Genomic DNA, 20,086 nt, shown 5'->3' on the forward strand with positions numbered 1-20,086 from the left:
TCTTTGCTCCTTGAATATCGATATGTAATGGTATAGTGTTATTGAAACTTACTATGTGTAGAAATGGCTAAAAACTGGAGTTTTTTAATTTGAGTTTGAAGCCACATAAAGTGCTCTGGGTGCCTTTAATGATTCAGAAAGGATACAAGTTTTGTAAAATGATTCAGCAGAACACCATTGTACTGCCTTCACTGTGATCGTTCTCCTTGGTCATGGTAGGGCCGAATTTACACCAAGTACTGACCTGAAAACAAAAGAGAAATTTGGTGCATTTCTGTGCTGGGCATCAACGTCTTACATGTGATTTTGGGTATATCCTTCGAAGTGCGAAGCAACGTTTCTCGAAAGTCCTTCTACAGCGACAGCTTCTTTCCACGGACAGCCAGACTTTAGAACAGTGTCGAAGACAACTGTTTCCCCCCTGCATAAACGTGTCGTGCATTCCTTTAGAACCAATGTTCACTGCTATATCCTGGCATAAAAAACATTTTTAGCTTGATGTTTTCCGATAACAATTTTCTAGAAAACTAAGAAAAATTTTCTTTTGCTGTCTTACTATAAGATTCGGTTTTTGTTTGGTTAGATAAGGTATTCTTACAGGTTCTTTTCTTAAGATATTTTTCCTTGAAAATTTGATTCTACTAGAATAATTTTCTTGTCAACAGGAAAAACAAGAATCATAAGAAAAGCGATTGCGTTGAACAAATCCGTTTGAAAAACGTGTTAAAATTGATATCCCGGCCTTCCAAGTATTTTTCTTCGGGAGCCTTTCAAATCTTGGCTTTCCGGAAAAGATTTTAAGTCATACAAAGGCTTTTGGTTTAAATTTTTGTTTGTCAGAATATTCTATTGTACCGTTACACCAGATTAACACGCGTCACGCAGATTGAAATGATTGACAGCTCAAGCAAACGACTCGGAAACAGGACGTGCGTGTCCCCAACACAAAACCGTTTCACTGATTTCATTATCGACTGATACCTATATAATCTTTCACTTATCCTTTTTAAGCATTCCTGGATGTCACAAAAGCTTTCTCTAAGCAGTTATTTGTGGTGTTTTGTACTGTAAATGCCAATACAATTAAACTGACATAAAACAAATACAATAGATTCGTGAGGAGCGCTCACGCGCCAAAGCTTTAGAACAAAGAAAAGTTGATTTATTTTACAATTCTTTTCAAATGGAACCATGGTTATCATATTGATTTTGATAATGACGTCAATAGAATAGGAACTATTGAAGACATTTTTTGTCATTGAAACTAATGCTATGGATCGTAAGGACCTTTTATTGTAACGGAAACCTTGGTAATAGTTTGTTTCGTGGCGTCGTGTTGCGTAACGGCTAGAACATTCGGCCGTCAAACAAGGGAACCCGACTTCGAAGCCGGCTTGCCCCCAGACATGTCTGGACATGCGACCGGGCGTTGTGACCTTGGGAAAGGCACTTAACACAAATTTCCTCACGTGACTCAGGGGTAAATGAGTACCTAGCTTCGGTTAGGGACGTCCCTCGGATAGGACGTTAAATAGAGTGTTTGAGCAGAGCCATTGCATATCAACCTTCGCGCACGTTAAAGAACCCACCACACCTTTCGAAAAGAGTAGGGGCATGCCCCGGTGTTAGCGGTTCAAAACCTACAGTCCTATGGACGCACATGGGTTCGCCCTTAATAATAGCCTACAAATAGATGGGCTACCGTGGCATGTACATGCTAAACCAATAAATAGAATTAAAAAATAGTTTGTTTTGTGTTGCATAACCGGCACCAGGTCGGGGTACATAAGTTACATAATGTACCCCGACTTGTAGCGTATGTACCCCGACCTGTAGCGTATGTACCCGACCTGTAGCGTATGTACCTCGACTTGTAGCGTATATACCCCGACCTGTAGCTTGTAACGTATGTACCCCGACCTGTAGCGTATGTACGTACCCCGACTTGTAGCGTATGTACCCCGACTTATAGCGTATGTACCCCGACTTGTAGCGTATGTACCCCGACATGTAGCGTATGTACCCCGACTTGTAGCGTATGTACCCCGGCCTGTAGCGTATGTACCCCAACTTGTAGCGTATGTACCCCGACCTATAGCGTATGTACCCCGACCTGTAGCGTATGTACCCTTAATTCGCCGCAAAATTCAGAACACGTTAGTGAAGTTCGTAGATGAATATGAGCCAAGAAGTCGACTTCGTCTCACTTCGTTGCCAACTGTCTCTAAAAGGTCAATAAAGGTAAAGCAGTCATCCTCAAGACCTCAACTTATGTGAATGCGCGATGCTATTTCAAGTAGTAGTGGTAGTGTAATGCTGCTTCGCTACGGCTCGCGTTAGCAAGCAGTTACGCCGGGTCAGCCCTACTGTTTTATTGTGTGGGTTCTTTTACGAGCAGAAGTTTGGTGCTTGAGGTTAACGCCTGAAGCTATCCTCATCCTGGGGGTTGTCTACTTAACAGAAGCCCAAAGCATTTTCACAACGTCAAGACTAAAAATATTCTGGATATGGCAATCTCCAGTGTGATGTCAACATTTACTTGCTCATATTAGCACACGTCTATCACGATTTCATACTTTGGGCGTTAAATAAGAGCACTGAAAATCTGGGCGCTATTTTTTTGGTGGTCCCAATATATAAAGGACCACTCGTGCGACTTGTTTCTGTCCTTTCTATATTGGGACCACCAAAAAAAATCAGCCCCCCAGTTTTTCAATGAGTTCTCACCACACAACGACATCGCATCTTTGCTCAAGGTCGATATGCAATGGGATAGTGTTATCTAAGCTTACTATGCATAGAAAGGACTAGACAATTGAATTTGAAAATCGGACTTCCAACGTTGTGAAATTGCTTTGGGCTCCTTTAAACCTTCCGAAAGTACGAATGTAACCCCTCACACCGTATGCCCGACACAAAAGCTTTTAAAGCTTTAATGTTTTCAGTGTGTTCATGAAGACACACAAGAAATGATCAATATTTCACTTCATACTAAAACTATTTTCAACAAAATCACTGAGAAAACACGTTTTGACTGTACGACATCATGACAATAAGACAGACATGCGGCACAGGAATGAATATTTCTACCATTACATTGCTGAAATATCTGGACACAAATTTACCGGTATGTATATTCACTGCAATCATATTTTCAAACTAATATTTTCTAGAATTTCTATATCTACGTAGAACTTTGTAAAATCATATCAAGGCGTCAGAAGAGCTTCTAACCCACCATAATAACTTTAGATGGAAGTAAAAACAACTTACCGATAGTTGCTTCTTCGTGTGTTGTTCGCTCCCCACGACCGCATAGCATCAGAGGAAAATAATGCAGTAAGGAAGGTAAAAAGGGGGAAGACGAAGACTTATATATAGGAAACGATTAAAAATGATAGACTTAAGTTGCAGATAGGTAGTAAAAAAAAAAACGAATCCACTACACCCTCAAAAATGCTATGAGACTACTTATACCTTTACCTTTGTAGATAAAGAAAGATCAGAGAGTAAGAAACAAAGACGGGAGCAACTTTTTTCGAACGACTGGTAAAAATGAAATCAACAAGAAACAGCCCGCAACTTGTTGAGAAATGTCTCCAGTCAAAAGAAGCGTCCTTCTCTAGTGTAACCTTGTAGAAGAAACCAAAGCGGTGTGCCGCTCTGGGCTGGTACGCCCAAGGTTTTAAAGCCTCTGTCATGAACATGACAAATGGAGAAATCTTTTTTGATGAATTGTGCAGGTAATCTGCCCTATTATTTCGAATAATGGTCATCAATATTTAAAATTTGCATGTAAGGATATGTCAAAGATTATCATTACGTTTTACTAAAGGACAGTTCATTATCGGACAACTACGTTCTTGTTGCCTTTCGTCTATCTGGAACCCCGTCTGTTGCCAGGGCCTATGCACATGAGCTCTTCGGCACCAAGGCCTACATACCCCCGAGGAAACTTTACCTCGGCCCCCACCGGAGAGTACGTTGCCGAAGAGCTGGCCTATGCCGGCCCTGGGCGGCATGGCTACAGTCTTGATTTGAGGTTATTTGAAATGATTTATTTTTCTATGAATACTACAACTATCTCAACTAGCAACAGCCTCAAAGTTGAGCTCCTGGTTCCAATTCGTCGTTAACTGGGAGACCCGGTTTAAATCCTGGGACAGGCATCTCGGTTGAGACTGCGCACGTCTTTCGGAAGGGACGTAAAATGGGAGCCCAAGTACATTAAAGGGAAAGCGCTACCAACTCCTCCCTGTAAAAAATATACCTACTACAGAAACATGAAGAAAACTTGCTGGCTTATTTACAACTAGATACAAGGGTATAAACAAACGAACAAAAAGTCCAATGCTAACGAAGTCCGACAAGAAGGCGTTGGTCGTTCCCCGCTGCCTGCTGATATTGATGGTAATATCGCGTGGTGGAGGTCTTTATCACGCATTTATCGACCGGCCCTAATCCACCTGCCCCGACCAATGACGGCGTAATAACGTTGATAAAGACTCGGCATGTTAGCACTGATGGAGGTATTGGTTCTCATTACTTTTTCATGGCGTTTTTTAACCAAGCGGAAACGTGGACCTGGGCTTTTTAAAAAGTATAAATCCTTTAAAACCCCTGTTCCGACATGGAATTAAAGGCACCTTTTGTAAGATTTTGACGCCCAAACTGGACATATTCTGCAGAACATGATTTTGACTGTGTTCTTTTTCAGCGACTTCTTAAACATATCTTAGTCATTCTATGCACATTTCAACAAGTGTTTATCTATGGCTAAAACGCACATTACATTATCTGTTGAACTAGTCTCTCGACAAAAAAAGGCAAATTTGTAAACAAATCCTAAGCTTTAAACACATTCGTACGGCACAACAACGTCATATTTCAAATGCTACCCTCTGAATATCGCTTGGCAATGTGATAAGAAAAAAAGGTACCAAAACATTGACTTTTTCATCGTTCCGATCCTACAATAGAAGCCTGTAAGGTCTAACTACCCTAGGATTTATACCCTGATTTAAATGTATCTGTGCTAGAAAAAACTGAAAGCGTGACAAAATGTTATATATGCTAGACAATTATGATTTATGATATCAACTGTATATTACCTACTTTACAACATCCTATTGTACATTTATCGACGACAGAATAAGGTTAATGTGATTACAATGCGAGCTCAAAAGGGACTATAATTAATTGCCTATTTGATTGACAGTTTCATAGGACAGCAGAAAACATAAAAGACAATTACGTCATTGTGTCTACAAATTTGGGACGCACAGGTGTTTTTATTGTTCACATCTAAGATCGGGATAGAAATTCAGATTATTCACCTTTTACAATGTAAGCTTAAAATTTGTCAAAAAGGATCACAATTGTCAATTTGATTGGCAGAGATTAAGTTTTTTTTTAACGCATTAGATTTATGTCCGGATGCCCATACATATGGGATGTCCCTGTGGCATAACTGGTATATGTACATGTAGCAGCCTCACAGTTTCCAATTTGTTCGTAACTTGGAGACCCCGGGGTCAGGACATCTCGGCTGGGGCTGCCCCGTCTTTCGGAAGGGACGTAAAAAGGGGGAAGAACTAGCAACCTAGCCTGTGGAGTCCAGCCTTCTTAGCTTTAGTCCGCTACCCAAGCTCTGCTCCTCGCTTGGCCAGGAGCGGAGCTTGGGTAGTGGACTATAGCTAATGCTTTGGTCACATTTCCAAGCCGGGGCCCGGCCGAGCTGTTTGAGAAAACAAAGAATAAAAGACGCATATCAAGGATATATATAACGTATGGTAAGGAATAATTTTTCAAAAGTTTTGTGTGTTTTGTTGTCTTTTATATCATAGTTTTCGTTCCCACAAGCTGCCCGGCCGGGCCCCGGGTTGGAAATGTGACCCTAGCATAAGAAGGCTGGACTCCAGGCTACTAGCAACCCCTCCTTGTAAATTAACACCCTGCTACTGAAACAGCAGAGAAATTTGCTGCCCTATGTGTCACTAGAGAGAGGGGGAAGAGAGAAAGGGGGAGAGAGCTGAACAGAAAAATACAAAAAGTCCCTGTAATGCTTAGGTCCCATTTCCAATCCGGGGCCCGGCCGGGCTGTTTGCGAAAACGAAAAAATAAACGCATATCAAGAAAATACACAAAATATAGTTAGGAGTATTTTTTTACGTTTTGTGTCTTTTCTTGTCTTTTATATCATATTTTTCGTTACAACAAGCTACCCGGCCGGGCCCCGGATTGGAAATGTGACCCTAGCATAAGTCGATCGTGACACACGTCGCCTACATAACACAGTCACCATCTACCAAAGCAAACAGACAAAACCGAAAATCGAAACGTCGATTGATTAATATGGATCCAAAAACACAACTGTACTCATATTAGCTGTCAGGTTGTTTTTGTCAGCTGTCATAACTGTCAAGTTGTTTTTTGAGAAAATTACACCGCTTTTAATGGCCCTTAGTCCTCTTAATATTCCCTTCCTTACCCCTATTTTGTTTGCCAGTTCTATGTGCATTTCAATGACACAGCGGTACATTGGGAACATAGATGTATCTGTAACAAAAACAAATTAACTCCGACAAAGTGACTTACAGTTGGTATTATAGGATTTTATTTCGTGACTGCAGAGGCTAGTGGGTATTTTCATGGATTACTGCTAAACTGGGAAAGCTTTTCTGTTGTCGACCCAACCATTCCAATGATGTTATTTCGACTTATGATATTTTTCAACTGAAAGGATTTGTCCTGATGGCAGAATTGTGCTTGTCAGATACGTTTTCGTAGTGTTTCATCATTCTGCTGTGATATTGGCATAAAATCTATCCATACATTTTTCGTGTGTTTGTGCGTTGGTGTTGATATGAGCTAGCGGACACGTGATTGAGAGATCACTGCTTCAAAAGCTCCTGGCATTTCTGACTAGACGTTGTGTCCATAGCCGGGGAAAGATATTTTATCCCCAACTTTCCTCACTCCACCCAGTGGTAAAATGGGTACCTGACTTCAGTTGGGGAGGTGATAGGCGATAGAAAGAGAGGAATGTGATCCGCTTTCCAATACCGTACCGTGTCCAACACATAGTGAAAAACAACTCACTGTCTATACGGCCTCAAAAAGGCTATGAAACTTTTACCTTTATCTTTTGCAGTAAATCATTTTAGACAGTTATGCCTTTATCATCCCTCGTGGCCGTCTCTGACTGTCATGATAGTTTTGTCTAAACAATAAAAAGTTGAGTTTGATATTTCGTCTGTCAATATAATTCATCTGGGATGAAATAGCGCACAATACATGCGTGATGTCGAAATCAGTGCTATAACTTGGAAACAAAGGAAATTCTACAATAAAATACCTATTCAGCAAATGTACAATGACACTATTGATTTCGTTAATCATATAATACTGTCGTTTCTAAGGGTACAACATCGGCGCCATGGTTAGTAGAATCATAAAAGACATCGCTATAGATTAGAGACATCATAAATTGTTTGGTCATGAAGGAGGGATTAGAATAGATAGATACAAAGAAAATGTTTAAACTTTTTGTGCTATGAGTTGGCTGAGACTTTCTTTTTCAGTCCGACGTTATTTCCTCAAAAGTAATTATCTATATTCTACTGATATTCTATTCCCTATACACTGTTGCTACCTTGGATGAGCCTATTTGGGTAGTGACAACTTTCTCTTAATAAGCGACCATAGATATTTTGATGATCTACACGATAGCATTCTTTCACTTAAAGATTTACTGAAGATTGGCGGTCAAAAACCTGTCAGAATAATAATGGTCTGAAAAACAGTTCCAGTGTTCTCTGTACGTATGAAAGAAAGAACTTTTTGTGCTAGTCTAATCCCCCACCATACACAGTGAATGATATTTTGTGTATACGTGCTATGTTTGAACTTCCAGATTCGATCTTTCTTTAAGTACGACTGTAAGTCCCTATCTCCCAATGCCGTGCAGATATAAAAGAACTCTCCAACTAAGCAGAGGTTCGTTTTTTTCAGGCTTTCTATTTTGTCAGGTTTTGTTCTTTCCTTGTTATTGGCTCGCGAACAAAACCTGATAAAATAGAGAGCCCGACAATAACTGCCTGTAAAAAGACGTCAAAAACAAGCCGGAGCCAAACCGGCTCTGCTTGGAGAGTAATATAGAAGATGACAGTATTTTATGACATCTATTAACAGCTCATGACTGTCTTCATGATTCACTGAACATCTGGTAATAAAACCACAATAGGAATCAATACGGACATCAGCAAACTTCTGTGTGATTTTTATCAGTTTTATTACACCTCATTGGATTGGGCAGGTGTAGAATGCTGGATCAATACAGTCATGATAAACGTCCATTCTACACGATAGCATTAACAAAAGAACGGAAACAATGGTTTTGTAAAAAAGTACCAAGGCACGCTAATGTCCCCAGTACAGAATGTATTCTGTATATTTTGTACGTGATTATTAAACAAAGAAAAGCTTATTTTGCATTGACAATGTTGATTAAGTACTGCTGTTAAGTCTCTGACAGAAGCGTTGGGTTTTCAATAAGACTCTAGAATTGTCCAAATATGGTGATTGGCCAGGAGATTACTTTGTGTAATTCTTTGGCCAGTTAACTTCAGCAACTATTCAGCATACAGACAATTCATACATTTTTAAAATATATAATATATAATATATAGCAAATATAAATAAAATGCAACAAAAAGAATGCAAAATCCAACTGTTGTTACTGTTTCGTGAGAAGCATTAGACAGAAACCCCCTTCACATGGGTGCCCAGTATTTCTCACTTAGTGCCATTTTTTACCAGGCTTGACAGTACAAGACAAAAGCAAGTTCCTCCCATCATCAGCACAGTAAAACTGATGCGACATGATCAAATTCTGAAGCACGAAAATGTAAAAATACATCAAAAATGTCTGTCTAAAGCAATTAACCTTGTGGTAATAGGTTTCTCCTGTGATTAACTTTAATGTCTACCAGGTCTTTATTCTTATGTTACTTTTGTGTGTATTAATAAAAGTCAATGACAGGTTGTAAAATATTTACGACAACATGCGGATGTCAACTTGATCAAAAGACAGTGGTGGAGAAGCAAGAGATATGGATTGCTTAATGCTGTTCATTTTCCAACTCCTAACAGTTTACATGTCATTCTTGGAGACATTTTAAATTATATTTTCAGATTTGTATATGATGTTCTTTTAGACTCTTAGTCATAGAGTTTGACAACAGAAAGCTTGCAATAATTGCACACAAAAAGGCAACACCAAAATATGCCAGATGGGACACCCATATTTAAGTTGAATCAACTAAGGCCTTTGACATGTCAATGTTGTCCATGTACGTGTCCTTTGCATTAAGATTCCCACCCTTTAAAGTTGGAACAATTCTTTAACTGTTGAAATTGTTTTCTAATTCAAATACATATTGCACAGCATACACATCGGTGTCAACACATGACTGTTAACACAATGGTAATTCTATCTCAATCTCTGTCATACCAACGTCCATATAAGCCAGCAGACAGCACTGGTTTTGACACTCCCTTCGTGCTGCTTATTGCCTGCGCTTCATACTTCCACTCACTAGGTGGCGCTAGTGAGACACCATCTGTGGTGACCTCTGGATACACATAAGAAGTGCTGAAGTTTCCAGACATGTGGAGGAAGGAGAAGGATGTAGAGGCTGATGTGATTCCTGTACCACAGGATGAGTGGCTGTTTGACTGACATTTCAGAAGAACACAGACCTGTAGGAACAAAAATATTGTACAGATTAGATTGTGTTATTGCGAAAATTATACTTTTGATAATGCATATTACAGGTGTCGATCTTACAATGTATACCTTTTGTACCCATGTACCTAAGTCACCAAAATCACCATATTAAGTACCATTTCTTTTATTGAAAATAGGAAAAGGAAAAAAAAAACAATGTATTGATCATATTACTATCTACATGTGTTAGCCAGCTTCATAATATTTATAACTTTTGTTTTGACATCTATTATATATGTTATTATAGCAACTTCATATAGTATTGAATTTTGACATGGTGGAATGTGTAAAGTTGAGGAAATAGTTTGCTCTATGACATGGCTAGCCATTGCACATTGGAACAGATGAGTCTTTCAAGAAGTATATACAGTTTAGTTAGTATGGCTTCTTTTGCAATTGTTAATGTACTATTAAACTGCAGTTCATGTATTCAACACAAGGTGGCACTTCTGCTACATCAAGATACTACCACATACCTGCAAGTAGTACTGCCCCTGGAATGTATGGAGTCCATCAAAGGCACCAAATGCGTACAGCTCTCCCTCCTTCAGTGACATGGTATAATCCAATTGGCAGCACAGTGCATTGTCACAGACTTCTACATGGCCTGTTCCATCTTCAAGGGGTGAGAAAGTGTACATGTCTTCTTCTAGCTTTGACTGAAAAGTCCCTGCGATGAGATTTGTAGATCTAGATGACCTGTCTTCACCAGAAAGCTTAGGAATAGCATTGTGATTACGGTCTTGTTTAGGATAGTCTTTCTTCTCGTTTTCTGTGATTTTGTTACAAAAGTTTTCATCACTAAAACAAGCAGGATCGGTAGGCACTGTAGCAATAAGCAGTTTACCCCCACTCAACCAATCAGAGTCATGATAGTAAACCAAGGCTCCTGATTGGCCAGAGTAAATCCCACTGCCTGTCATGTCAAAGAAAGTAAGATGCTGATTGGCTGACAGAAGATTGACATTCTCTCCCATGGCCCATGCCTGGTGGTATTGTATAGCATGTCTCAGAGGCAATGCATTCCCCCATGCTGTAGGAAAAACCACATTCTTAACACCCAACTTCTCAACAACTTCTACTGAAGGATCTTTGAAGAGAATATCGAAACAGGTGAACATACCGAATGTCACAGAAAACACTGTGAACTTCACATGTTCACATTTGGGTGGGGAATCAAACTGATTTTCATAAAACAGGTTGTATTTGTGATATTTCGCAAGAAATTTTCCATCATCGTCAAATGCAACATCTGTGTTAAACTGGTAGTGACCATCGTTTGGGCAGTTGGGATCTTCTTTTGTGGAACAGTTTTGTTTATCGCCTATGTTCGCTACCACAACAATGCTGTTATTCCGTGCGATACAGCTCAGGATATGTAGGACTTCCGTGTTGGAATGCTGGTCTGGATGAAGGCACGGATTCCAAGATTCCACTGAGGGGTCCGGAATGTCCTCCAGAAATGGGAAAATGGAATGACGAGTGTAAGCCATGCCGTAGATGCCGTCCTCTGGAAAAACAATGATCTGGGCTCCCTGTAGAATTCCATAAAGAAATTAAAACAATATGAGAGTTAATATGTTATTGTTTGGCCCCACAAATATGTCACCTCCTACCACTAGGAGCTTTTCTGCCTCTACCATTTTGGGACAAGAGACCAATGTACCCTAAAACCCCAAATTGTACTGTAAATGCATTTCAGTTCGCAGTGGTCCTAAGGTCTTGGTATATTCTTCATCGTGAACTTGAAACCACTGCGAAAAAGCTTGTTTTATCTTCTACCCACCTACTACCGTGTTTCAACCGCAATCTAAAAACACTCTCTTTTCTACCTAGTATGAAATCAAAACACTGCGAACTTAACTTTACTAGTATTTTCAATTGGTAGTTCAGTAGTTGGACAAAGGTCAATGTCCTGTAGGGCGCCTCTTCAAACAAAGAAAATTACCTCACCAGTGAAGTCTTTAAAAAAAAAATATTCAGGTATAGGACTAGCATTAAAAAGATGTTGGACTGTCAAAGGGATGTATGTCAGTGGTAAACATTGGTATGGATGATATCCAATACGTCCCGAATTCAAGGACATTTTCACAGTGCCCCATCACTTTCACCAAGGAGGTTTTATAAAACCTCCTTGCTATCACTGAATTATTATGAAACAACCCCTTCTTCAATCACCTGCTCCACGTACGTCTCACCTGTTTGCTAGCAGCTCTAGCCTGATCTTCAAACACCTGGAGGTTTTTCTTCATCAGTTCCAAGGCGCTGGAACGGTTCAGGACGCGGTGAGTGCCCTGTAGAAGGTACGTTTCGTGCTCGTACACAGCTGCAACATACGAGGTGGGCGTTCCCTGTTGAAGTTGATCATGACAACATCGCAAGGGGGAGGGGGGCTTATCGGCCCTGTACTGGGAGTCATACGCTCTAGTCCCGCTCCCATGAGTGTCAAAAACTCCTAGGAACACTACCAACACAACTGACGCATGCAAAGACATCGTTAAAGAAACCAGAGGGCCTCAACACAAGAAGAAAACATGTGATCGTGAAACAACCTTGTCAAACCCGGAAGTAATGTGAACGTGTGCCGCAAAACGTGTACTCTGTAACTTTACGTCGTAAAATCGCAAAATCTTCCTTGATATGCGTATTACGCTCTGATATCAGCTATGTGAAGTTTTAAAGCAGCGTGTGACGATCAATTGTTTAACCCATCTAAACGAAAGTCTTTATATTACATTTTACAACTTGGGAATTTTCCTGGGATTGGAGAAAGTTTGGAATAGTCCATCGTGCACACCACTTAATTATATTCATATCAATTAACAAAGCTAATGGGAAAGTATGTCGCAGATTCTATGGCGAAAAGGTAATGAAAAAGAAGACAAATTATCTACCAAAAAAGAACAAAATCATCTGCCCACAAAACATCACATTAAGATCCTTAAGATAGATTTAGAGCCCCCCTCTTTATCCTTGTTGTTGGACCAGTCCATATATTGATTTATAAGCCAGGATCATCATGCGGGTTGGAGAGTTCTGAAATCTAACGAGAAGAGAGGAGTGTGTTTGCGCTCCGGACTAACCCAAGGAAACCCGCCTCTCTTAGCCGTTTGTCTTCCTTACAACTGTAACGTCTTAATCATCACCCCAAGGTCTGCCCAGACCATTTCTGAGCCGTCCCGTTAGAGCGCCCACGTGAAGAAGAAGGGCACACCGGCGGCTCTTCAGTTGTTTAACCCAGTTTGTTGACGAGGGCTGAGGGGGTGAAGACAGCTCCGTAGAAAGTTGTCCCACGTCGAGATCGTACCGTACACACACTGTCCCCTCGCACGGCAGCGCGCGCCTGTCCTCCCGTAAGCCATGCGGCGGGCGCCGCGGGGATGAGACAGCGGTCCGCCGGCGGGAAGGAGCGGAATGAGGGGTACGGAGACAGCGGGACGAGCCTTGCTGGTGCTCGGGCTGGGGCTGCTCCTCCTCCGAGGCCATGCGTCGCTGTTCTCGGAGTGGGAGGAGGAGGGGGACGAGGAGGAGGGAGGACCAGGCAGGGCCAACGATCCATGTAGCTCAGGTAGGATAGTGGACTTTGTTTGTAGCATTTGAAGAAGACTTTGTTTGTGCCAACTTCTTTTCCATCACTCATTCCTTTGTTCCTTCCATCCTTCATCTGTTCCTTCACTATTCATTTGTTCAACCAATCATCAATCAATCAATCATTCAACCGATTGATCAACCAATCAATCAATCAATCAATCAATCAAATACATCTCTCTACAACTTGTCTAAGAAGTGGTCAATTATGGACATGCCTCCAGCAATGTCATTAAAAAATCAGTGAATCAATCAATCAATCAATCATTCATTTTTTCAGTCATTTTGTACATTTTACTACCTGCATTGTTATATATGATCTCATCAAATACATTTCAAGAGTGAAAGATTAGCAGTGCATTTTATTACTTAAATCATTGCCATTTGGTTGCGTTTTCATTTTTGATTTGTCTTCAAATAATGTCAACTTGCATCCTTCATTGGTCGGATCTGCTGCTCAATGTTGCCTGTTTGAAATTTATCATAACTATGTCCATTGCTTATGAAATAGATAGAAGCAAGCCTAGAAAATACAAGAAAGAAAAGAAAGAAAGAGTGAAATATTGAATGTATTTTGTATAAAAAATAACATCAAGATGTATTTGATGCTTGCTTCTTGGTAATACATTGTCCAACAACTTGCTTGCAAATTTCTGCTTGGAAAATCCCTTAAAGAATTACATCGGTTAAACAGACCTAGGGCTGTCTCCAGGACCTGTCCCTCCGTCAGATAGAAATTTACTTTTTGGGACAGAAAAAAATTTCACCCTGTCCGTCAAAAAAATCTGTAAGAAATACTTTCATAAGCTTAAGATGACAGATTTAACGACGAAATTCAGCAACATTTCCTTACAAACAATGAGTGGGAAGGAAAAAGATTTAAAGCTGGAGACAGCCCTGAACAGACCTAACATCTACAACCGAGAGATAGTGCACAATCAATCCATAGTAAGACACCATCAAACTTGCAGAACATCATTTCCCAAGATGAACTCAGCTTCATGAATGTCGCTTGTTAGTTTGTGGGGGATGAAAAACCAGACGATTGCGCCGTGAAGTGCGAACAATTTTTCCACGGAGTCACGCAATCAGGATCGGAAGCCAGGTTGATTGGAGGGGTTGGAGGACCTGGGAGCACGCACCATGCTTAACTGTGAATCAGTGCAATAATGATGGCCTGCATGCCTGTGATTTTCCATTATAGAAGATGATAAAGAATATCATATCGGGATAGAAGTATGTGATGTGCATCCCAGTGGAGTATTTCAAGGGATTGGCCAGTAATGTCTCTGGGGAGGGACTTAGTTCGAATAGATATATACCGGAAATCTTGACTTGGGAGTAGCTTAAAACTAGACAAGGTTTGAACATAGGTTTAGATGCATGGACAGAAAAAAGTGGAAAGCTGTGGTGGTCCGTATAGGCGCTAGCTATTTAAAACTGTGTGGTGATGATGATGATGATGATATCTTGTTCTGATTTCAAAAAGCTTTCATGCCCATGGGATTTACACAATCATGAACATTCTTGTAGAGAAACAGTTGGTACTATTATGAACTGCAACACTTTTAATTGTTAGTGGTCCCCCCTAGAAAACATGCCAAAAACAAATACAATGTACTGAATTTTATTACTTTGGGCTGTTCAACTAAAATATTCACGGGACAACTTTTTCCCTCTTTTCCCACCAGACAATGATAATACTGACTACTCCCTTAAAAAAAAACAGGTAAAGAACTGTGCCCCCCCCCGTCAGCTTGAAAAATAGAACAGTCCCTGTCAAAAATAAAATTGTCCCCACCCAAAAAAACTGTCCAGCCCCCCCCCCGTTGACTTGAAAAATAAAACTGTCCCCCCATGTATTGAAAAATAGAACGGTCCCAGAGCGACGTGTTGAATAATTGCAGAGACGTGTAAGAAGAGAAGTTAATGGGTGAAATGGACTGTTGTCCCCGGTGATGTTTATGTATGACATGTCATTTTGCGGTTAATGATGCAGAAGTAATGGGACCCAATCTGTAACATTTCTGGCTTAACATCCGACCTCTTCATCAATCAAGGGCACAGCCTTTTTAGGAGTCATTCTCAAGTTGTCATCTTCTCCATTTACTGTAGATATGGAAATCTGTGCACCATTTACTATCGTTTCAACCCCGAGCTCAAAGATACAGTGAACTCTTGATTTTCTCTGTGCTGCAAAATTTAAGTGCCTCAATTTGCCCTCAAACTTAATAGATTAACACTATGCTTTTTATGGGGAATTTTAAGGAACAAACGTCAAATATACATTTTTAGACTGAGGCTGTAAATATTTGGGCTTAACTGTAGTTGTTCAAACAGCAACAGCAGTATTTTAACATTCAACATGCTTATGTCACCTGGGTACCTTAAGGTATAGAGACATCATTAGCATTTTGAATGTTAAAATGTTGTCACTGTATATCAGATTCACATGAAGGCTTAGTGATTGCTCTCAAGACTATTTTTGATTTTGGGTCCCAAATGTCACATAAATGTGTCCTTAATCGACTTTTACTGTATTGAAATTAATAAAAATAGGAAATATGTGATTAATTAGATCACAGAATTATGCTGTAAGTTCTTGATAAACTACCTCTTACCAACAGTGACCTCAGGTTGAAGAAGAAGGGAAAGGACGCCATCTGAAACCTTCTCACATCCTGTCACATGACCACGCCGAATATCTCCCAACTCTTCAAATAGTTGTGCAGATTAAAGGTCTTGAGGGTGAACTACTTCAAACTTAACCTCCAAGGAATTACAAAGTACAGGATTCGACGCTTCCGTATTTGCATTTCTGCCTCATCCTGATCACAGACGGCACTCAAATCAATCAATATAGGGTGCTGCGGTTGGTCTGAGAGGCTAATTTTATTACTGAGCTGAATATCAAGTAGAGTACTCCTAGTCCTATAGCTGGCAGATGGCATGTTGGGTTCCAGGAATTACTCTCTTCTATTGCTGTAATATGCGCTGCTGTGAAAGGGGTGAATCAGTAGATATCATGGGGATATGGCACCCTTATATACTCTCCAAGCAGAGGAGGGGTTCAGGCTGGTTTTTAACATGTTTTTAGGCGTTTAAGTAGAAAGCCGGACAAAAACGCCTAAAACACTTAAAAACAGCTGGAACCCCTCCTCTGCTTGGAGAGTACCCTTATAAAGGCATGTGGGTTTCCATAAAAGTTCTGTTTCCAAGTTTGTTGGTGTGGAATAGATTCAATCATTGGTTTCATCATTCCAAGTTTATATTTTCTTGTCTCGCATAACTGGCAAACTGCTATCTATGATAAGCACTACGTAAATGTGCAGTATTGGTAACGTTTTAGTACACTTAGCTGCATATAAGACCGGGCTGACCAGGTTTGATCCACCCACAACAATAAGGACCCCAACTACTCTTATCTAAAAACAATTTAATTACACAAAGAAAAACATCACTGATTTTAAGTTTAAAACTCTTTTCCAAAATGTATAGAATTAGTTATGCAGATCTGAAATACTTTGAACAGCAGTTGAAATATTTCCTTTTCTGCTTTAAGCATTTGTAAGTAAATGTTTGTACATACTGATTGACACTTGTCATTATGTTGGTTACTGAGCGATGCTCCTAAAGCCTTAACAATGTGTCAGTCTAAACACTTTCCCTTTGTTCCAGTAATCACTAGAAAATCACTCTGTAAACAAAGTGCTGGTTATCAGACTTGTGTAAACTATAGAGGCAAACGGATTTGTCATGGATGTTTGTATACCCCACCCCTCTAATTCCACTAACGCACAGATTTGTGATAGGGGAAACCACTTGTCATAGCTATTAAAGTAGTGTGCGTAGTCCAGTGGTTAGCGGCCCTGCATCTGGAACTAGAAGCTGTGACTAGTGTGAGTTTGATTCTGGCTGTGTGCTCACTCGACATGCACGCTACCGGAAAGGGTCACAGCCCTTAAGATGGGATGTCGGAAAGAGCTAGGTTAATTTCCCCAGTACAATGAACCTGTAAATACTGTACATAGTGTCCGTCTTCTATGTTACGACCAGCGGAAGAATAGCTCTTCAGTGAGCTAAACTGGATCAAGATCACTATTTTGCGTGTTACGCCAAAGGGCTCTTATGCCGGCTATATAGATACAGATATAGGGCATTTCCGTTATCATGATATCTGTATTTTATTTTCCTGGATGACCATTTCTTCATAGCCTTTTTTTGCTGGTCAAATTCTCGGCATAGTACACATGTTTGTATACAGTACTAGCAGGAAAGGGAATACCATAACTGTTCACAAGGATTCGATTTCGAGGTACATGTATTATTGAGAAATTGGAGTGCTCGCCACCTAGAGAATGCTGAGAAATATCTCAGATGTGCTTGACTAAAACTAAAGCTTCAAACTGGAAGTGTAACAGTAATGTCAAGCATATGCATTGTTGATGTCAGAACATGTGTTTTGTAGATACACTCTACTGGTTGTTTTTCCACATCAAGGGGGCCATCAAAATGTTGTAACTCATGGTCTGATTATGTCAGGATCACAACATGATCTCACCAGGATCACCGATTACCAGTAACCAGAGAACCCCCAAGTGATCCTCATGTGCAATGTGGACAGTCTTGGCAAGCACTTCAAACTACTACATGTCTGTAAGTCTTTAGGCTTTTGACATTGAAGGGAAGTCTCCCACGCTCTTTGGAATTGGGCATGAACCCACGTATACTTGACCTTTGAAAAGTAGTAAAGTGAAAGTGATCTTTAGCTGATCACTAAAGAGCTATTCTTCCACTGGTCATGACGACAAAAATTATATAGTATTTACCTGTACATACCGGGGAAATCCCCCTACTACATGTAGCTCTTTTCAACAAGTACAATGAACAGTGGACCTTGGCTTCTAACATTCCGTCCTGAGGCTTGCTACCCTTTCTTGTAGGGTGCATGTTGGGTGAGCGATAATACCCGTAATTCAAACTCCCAACCTCTTGGTTCAAAGGTAGGGTTGCTACTTGTATTATAGCCACTGGACTATGCACACTACTAAACTACCAAGAAGTTGTGGGCAAGCTATGTGCCCTTCACCTTAAAGTTGTTTCTTTATCTTTACCAAGGACGTTATATAATGTCCTTGCCTTCACCAAGTTATTTTGATCCCTGATATTAGGATACTGTAAATTTTGAAACGTTCGCATTAGTTTTTTGTTCACAGTTCTGATTTCTGGGTAACCGCAAAATCATATCCCACCACAAACATTTGTTCAGTAATACCCTTCTGTGTACCTACTGCAAACTTTAAACACGGCAAATAACTTATTTTTCTCCCCTCCCATGAAATTAAGTCCCAGTTGAAAATATGAATGGATTTGCAATACTAGATCAGAGATGTTTCCAGCTTCAGATTTATTTCGGGCCCACTCGTTGTTTGGGAGCTTATTTCCATTGTTACATCTGTCATTTTAAGCTCATGAAAAAAAACGATTTTAATGAATGTCATGTCGTGAAATGCAGATTTGTTGGATGGACATTTGTGCCCATCCCAACAAGCAGATTTCCGTCCCAGGTCCTGGAGACAGCCCTAGAGTAGATAGACTCATTCCTATATACTTCTTACAGGGGGAGGGCAAGAGAGATTTGTCTTCCTATATATAGAACTGAGCTGTGATTATTACCATTTTAGTGCCCACATCAAGATGCTTTTCAATTTCAGACTTACCAGTGCAGAATGAACCATCGGCTGACAAAAGAGTAAGGCCCTTACGGTTCAACACCCAGAATTTTAAGTGTGCTTTTAAGCCTTGCCAAGTCCTCGATCCGGACTTGGCTTAATTAGAGGGGAAAAAAGCCTTTTTAGTTGAAAACTGTAAGTGCATTTAAGTTTTCAAAACCACTACAAAAATATTTGTTCAGTCTTCATTAATGCTTGAGAAATATTTTCGGGACCGAGAAGTCTCCATGGCCAGGTGGTTGCGTTGAAGAGGTGGTTGCCCAGGCAGGTTTGACTGTAACTATTATGTCCATCAACCCTTCAGCTGTAGCTCTTTGGCCAAGTTGCTAGAAGTAAAGGTGGTTTCCGACTTGCTGTCCATAAAGGCCAGGTGTTTCCATTGTTGTAGCTGTATGTGACAAGCATTATTGAAGTCAAAACCATCACAAACACTCCATTTTCATCTTACCATAAAATTAAATCACTGTGGACTTCGGCCCGATTCACACTGGAAAAATTTCAGGACATACGACAACGGCGTGCAACGAAAACCAACGTCTTCGGCGTACGACGCCTTTTTCCCTGGGTGTGAACCGGCCTGCACGTGAAGGCAGGCATTTTTATGGCCCTTACGATTTCGCCGTACGGCACATCCAGAGTGAACATATGACCGCCCAGGGCAGAGCAGCGGCACAGCGTAGTCCGAGTTTCTTGTGCGTGGAAAGGAAACTGCGGTATAACTTTGTCGTATGCCGTTGTCGTATGTCCAGAAATTTTCCTAGTGTGAATCGATATCGGGTCTTAAATGCATTTTACAGTATAGTTATGTGTTGACTGCATCTTGTTACTGCATAGCAGGAGGGACATACATAAAGGCTTGAGTCTCTGACAGGAAGTCTTGGGGGAGTTTAGTATTTCAAAAAATGTTCAGGAATTGGACTAATCAGTGAGTTAGCAGACGTGTTGTCTATGCTGAGCTTTTGGGAGTCTCCTATTG

At 40.5% G+C, this 20,086-nt stretch overlaps 2 protein-coding genes and 1 long non-coding RNA gene across 5 annotated transcripts in view; 1 reads left to right on the forward strand and 2 right to left on the reverse strand.

The window, feature by feature from the left end:
* Positions 1-36: 36 nt before the first annotated feature.
* On the reverse strand, positions 37-3,636 carry LOC136421145 (uncharacterized). Its single transcript, XR_010753372.1, has 2 exons — positions 3,274-3,636; positions 37-244 (listed from the first exon to the last, which is right to left on the reverse strand). It is a non-coding gene; the product is annotated as an uncharacterized lncRNA (long non-coding RNA).
* A 5,080-nt stretch (positions 3,637-8,716) lies between these two features.
* On the reverse strand, positions 8,717-12,451 carry LOC136420404 (pantetheinase-like). The gene is made up of 3 exons (XM_066407298.1): positions 11,989-12,451; positions 10,267-11,325; positions 8,717-9,762 (listed from the first exon to the last, which is right to left on the reverse strand). The coding sequence occupies exons 1-3, from the start codon at positions 12,283-12,285 to the stop codon at positions 9,499-9,501; spliced, it is 1,620 nt and encodes a 539-aa protein (XP_066263395.1). The 5' UTR covers positions 12,286-12,451; the 3' UTR covers positions 8,717-9,498.
* Positions 12,452-12,789: 338 nt separating this feature from the next.
* Positions 12,790-20,086, forward strand: part of LOC136420403 (bone morphogenetic protein 1-like) — a 76,489-nt gene continuing 69,192 nt past the window's right edge. The window contains exon 1 of one of the 3 annotated variants that reach the window (XM_066407295.1): positions 12,790-13,358. In XM_066407295.1, coding sequence (XP_066263392.1) covers positions 13,205-13,358 — 154 coding nt within the window. In that variant the 5' untranslated portion in view covers positions 12,790-13,204. The remainder of the gene's footprint in view (positions 13,359-20,086) is intronic. The other 2 variants (XM_066407294.1, XM_066407297.1) reach the window with 2 other exon arrangements.

This window comes from Branchiostoma lanceolatum, chromosome 15 (genome assembly GCF_035083965.1).
Source record: "Branchiostoma lanceolatum isolate klBraLanc5 chromosome 15, klBraLanc5.hap2, whole genome shotgun sequence".
NCBI classification, from domain to species: Eukaryota; Metazoa; Chordata; class Leptocardii; order Amphioxiformes; family Branchiostomatidae; genus Branchiostoma; species Branchiostoma lanceolatum.

Coding starts and splice junctions, on each gene's coding strand:
- LOC136420404 (XM_066407298.1), bottom strand. CDS start 12,285: ATGTCTTTGCATGCGTCAGTTGTGTTGGTAGTGTTCCTAGGAGTTTTT. Junction 11,326..11,988: donor CTAGAGCTGCTAGCAAACAG/GTGAGACGTACG, acceptor GGAATTCTACAG/GGAGCCCAGATCATTGTTTT. Junction 9,763..10,266: donor AGGGGCAGTACTACTTGCAG/GTATGTGGTAGT, acceptor TTGTTCCTACAG/GTCTGTGTTCTTCTGAAATG.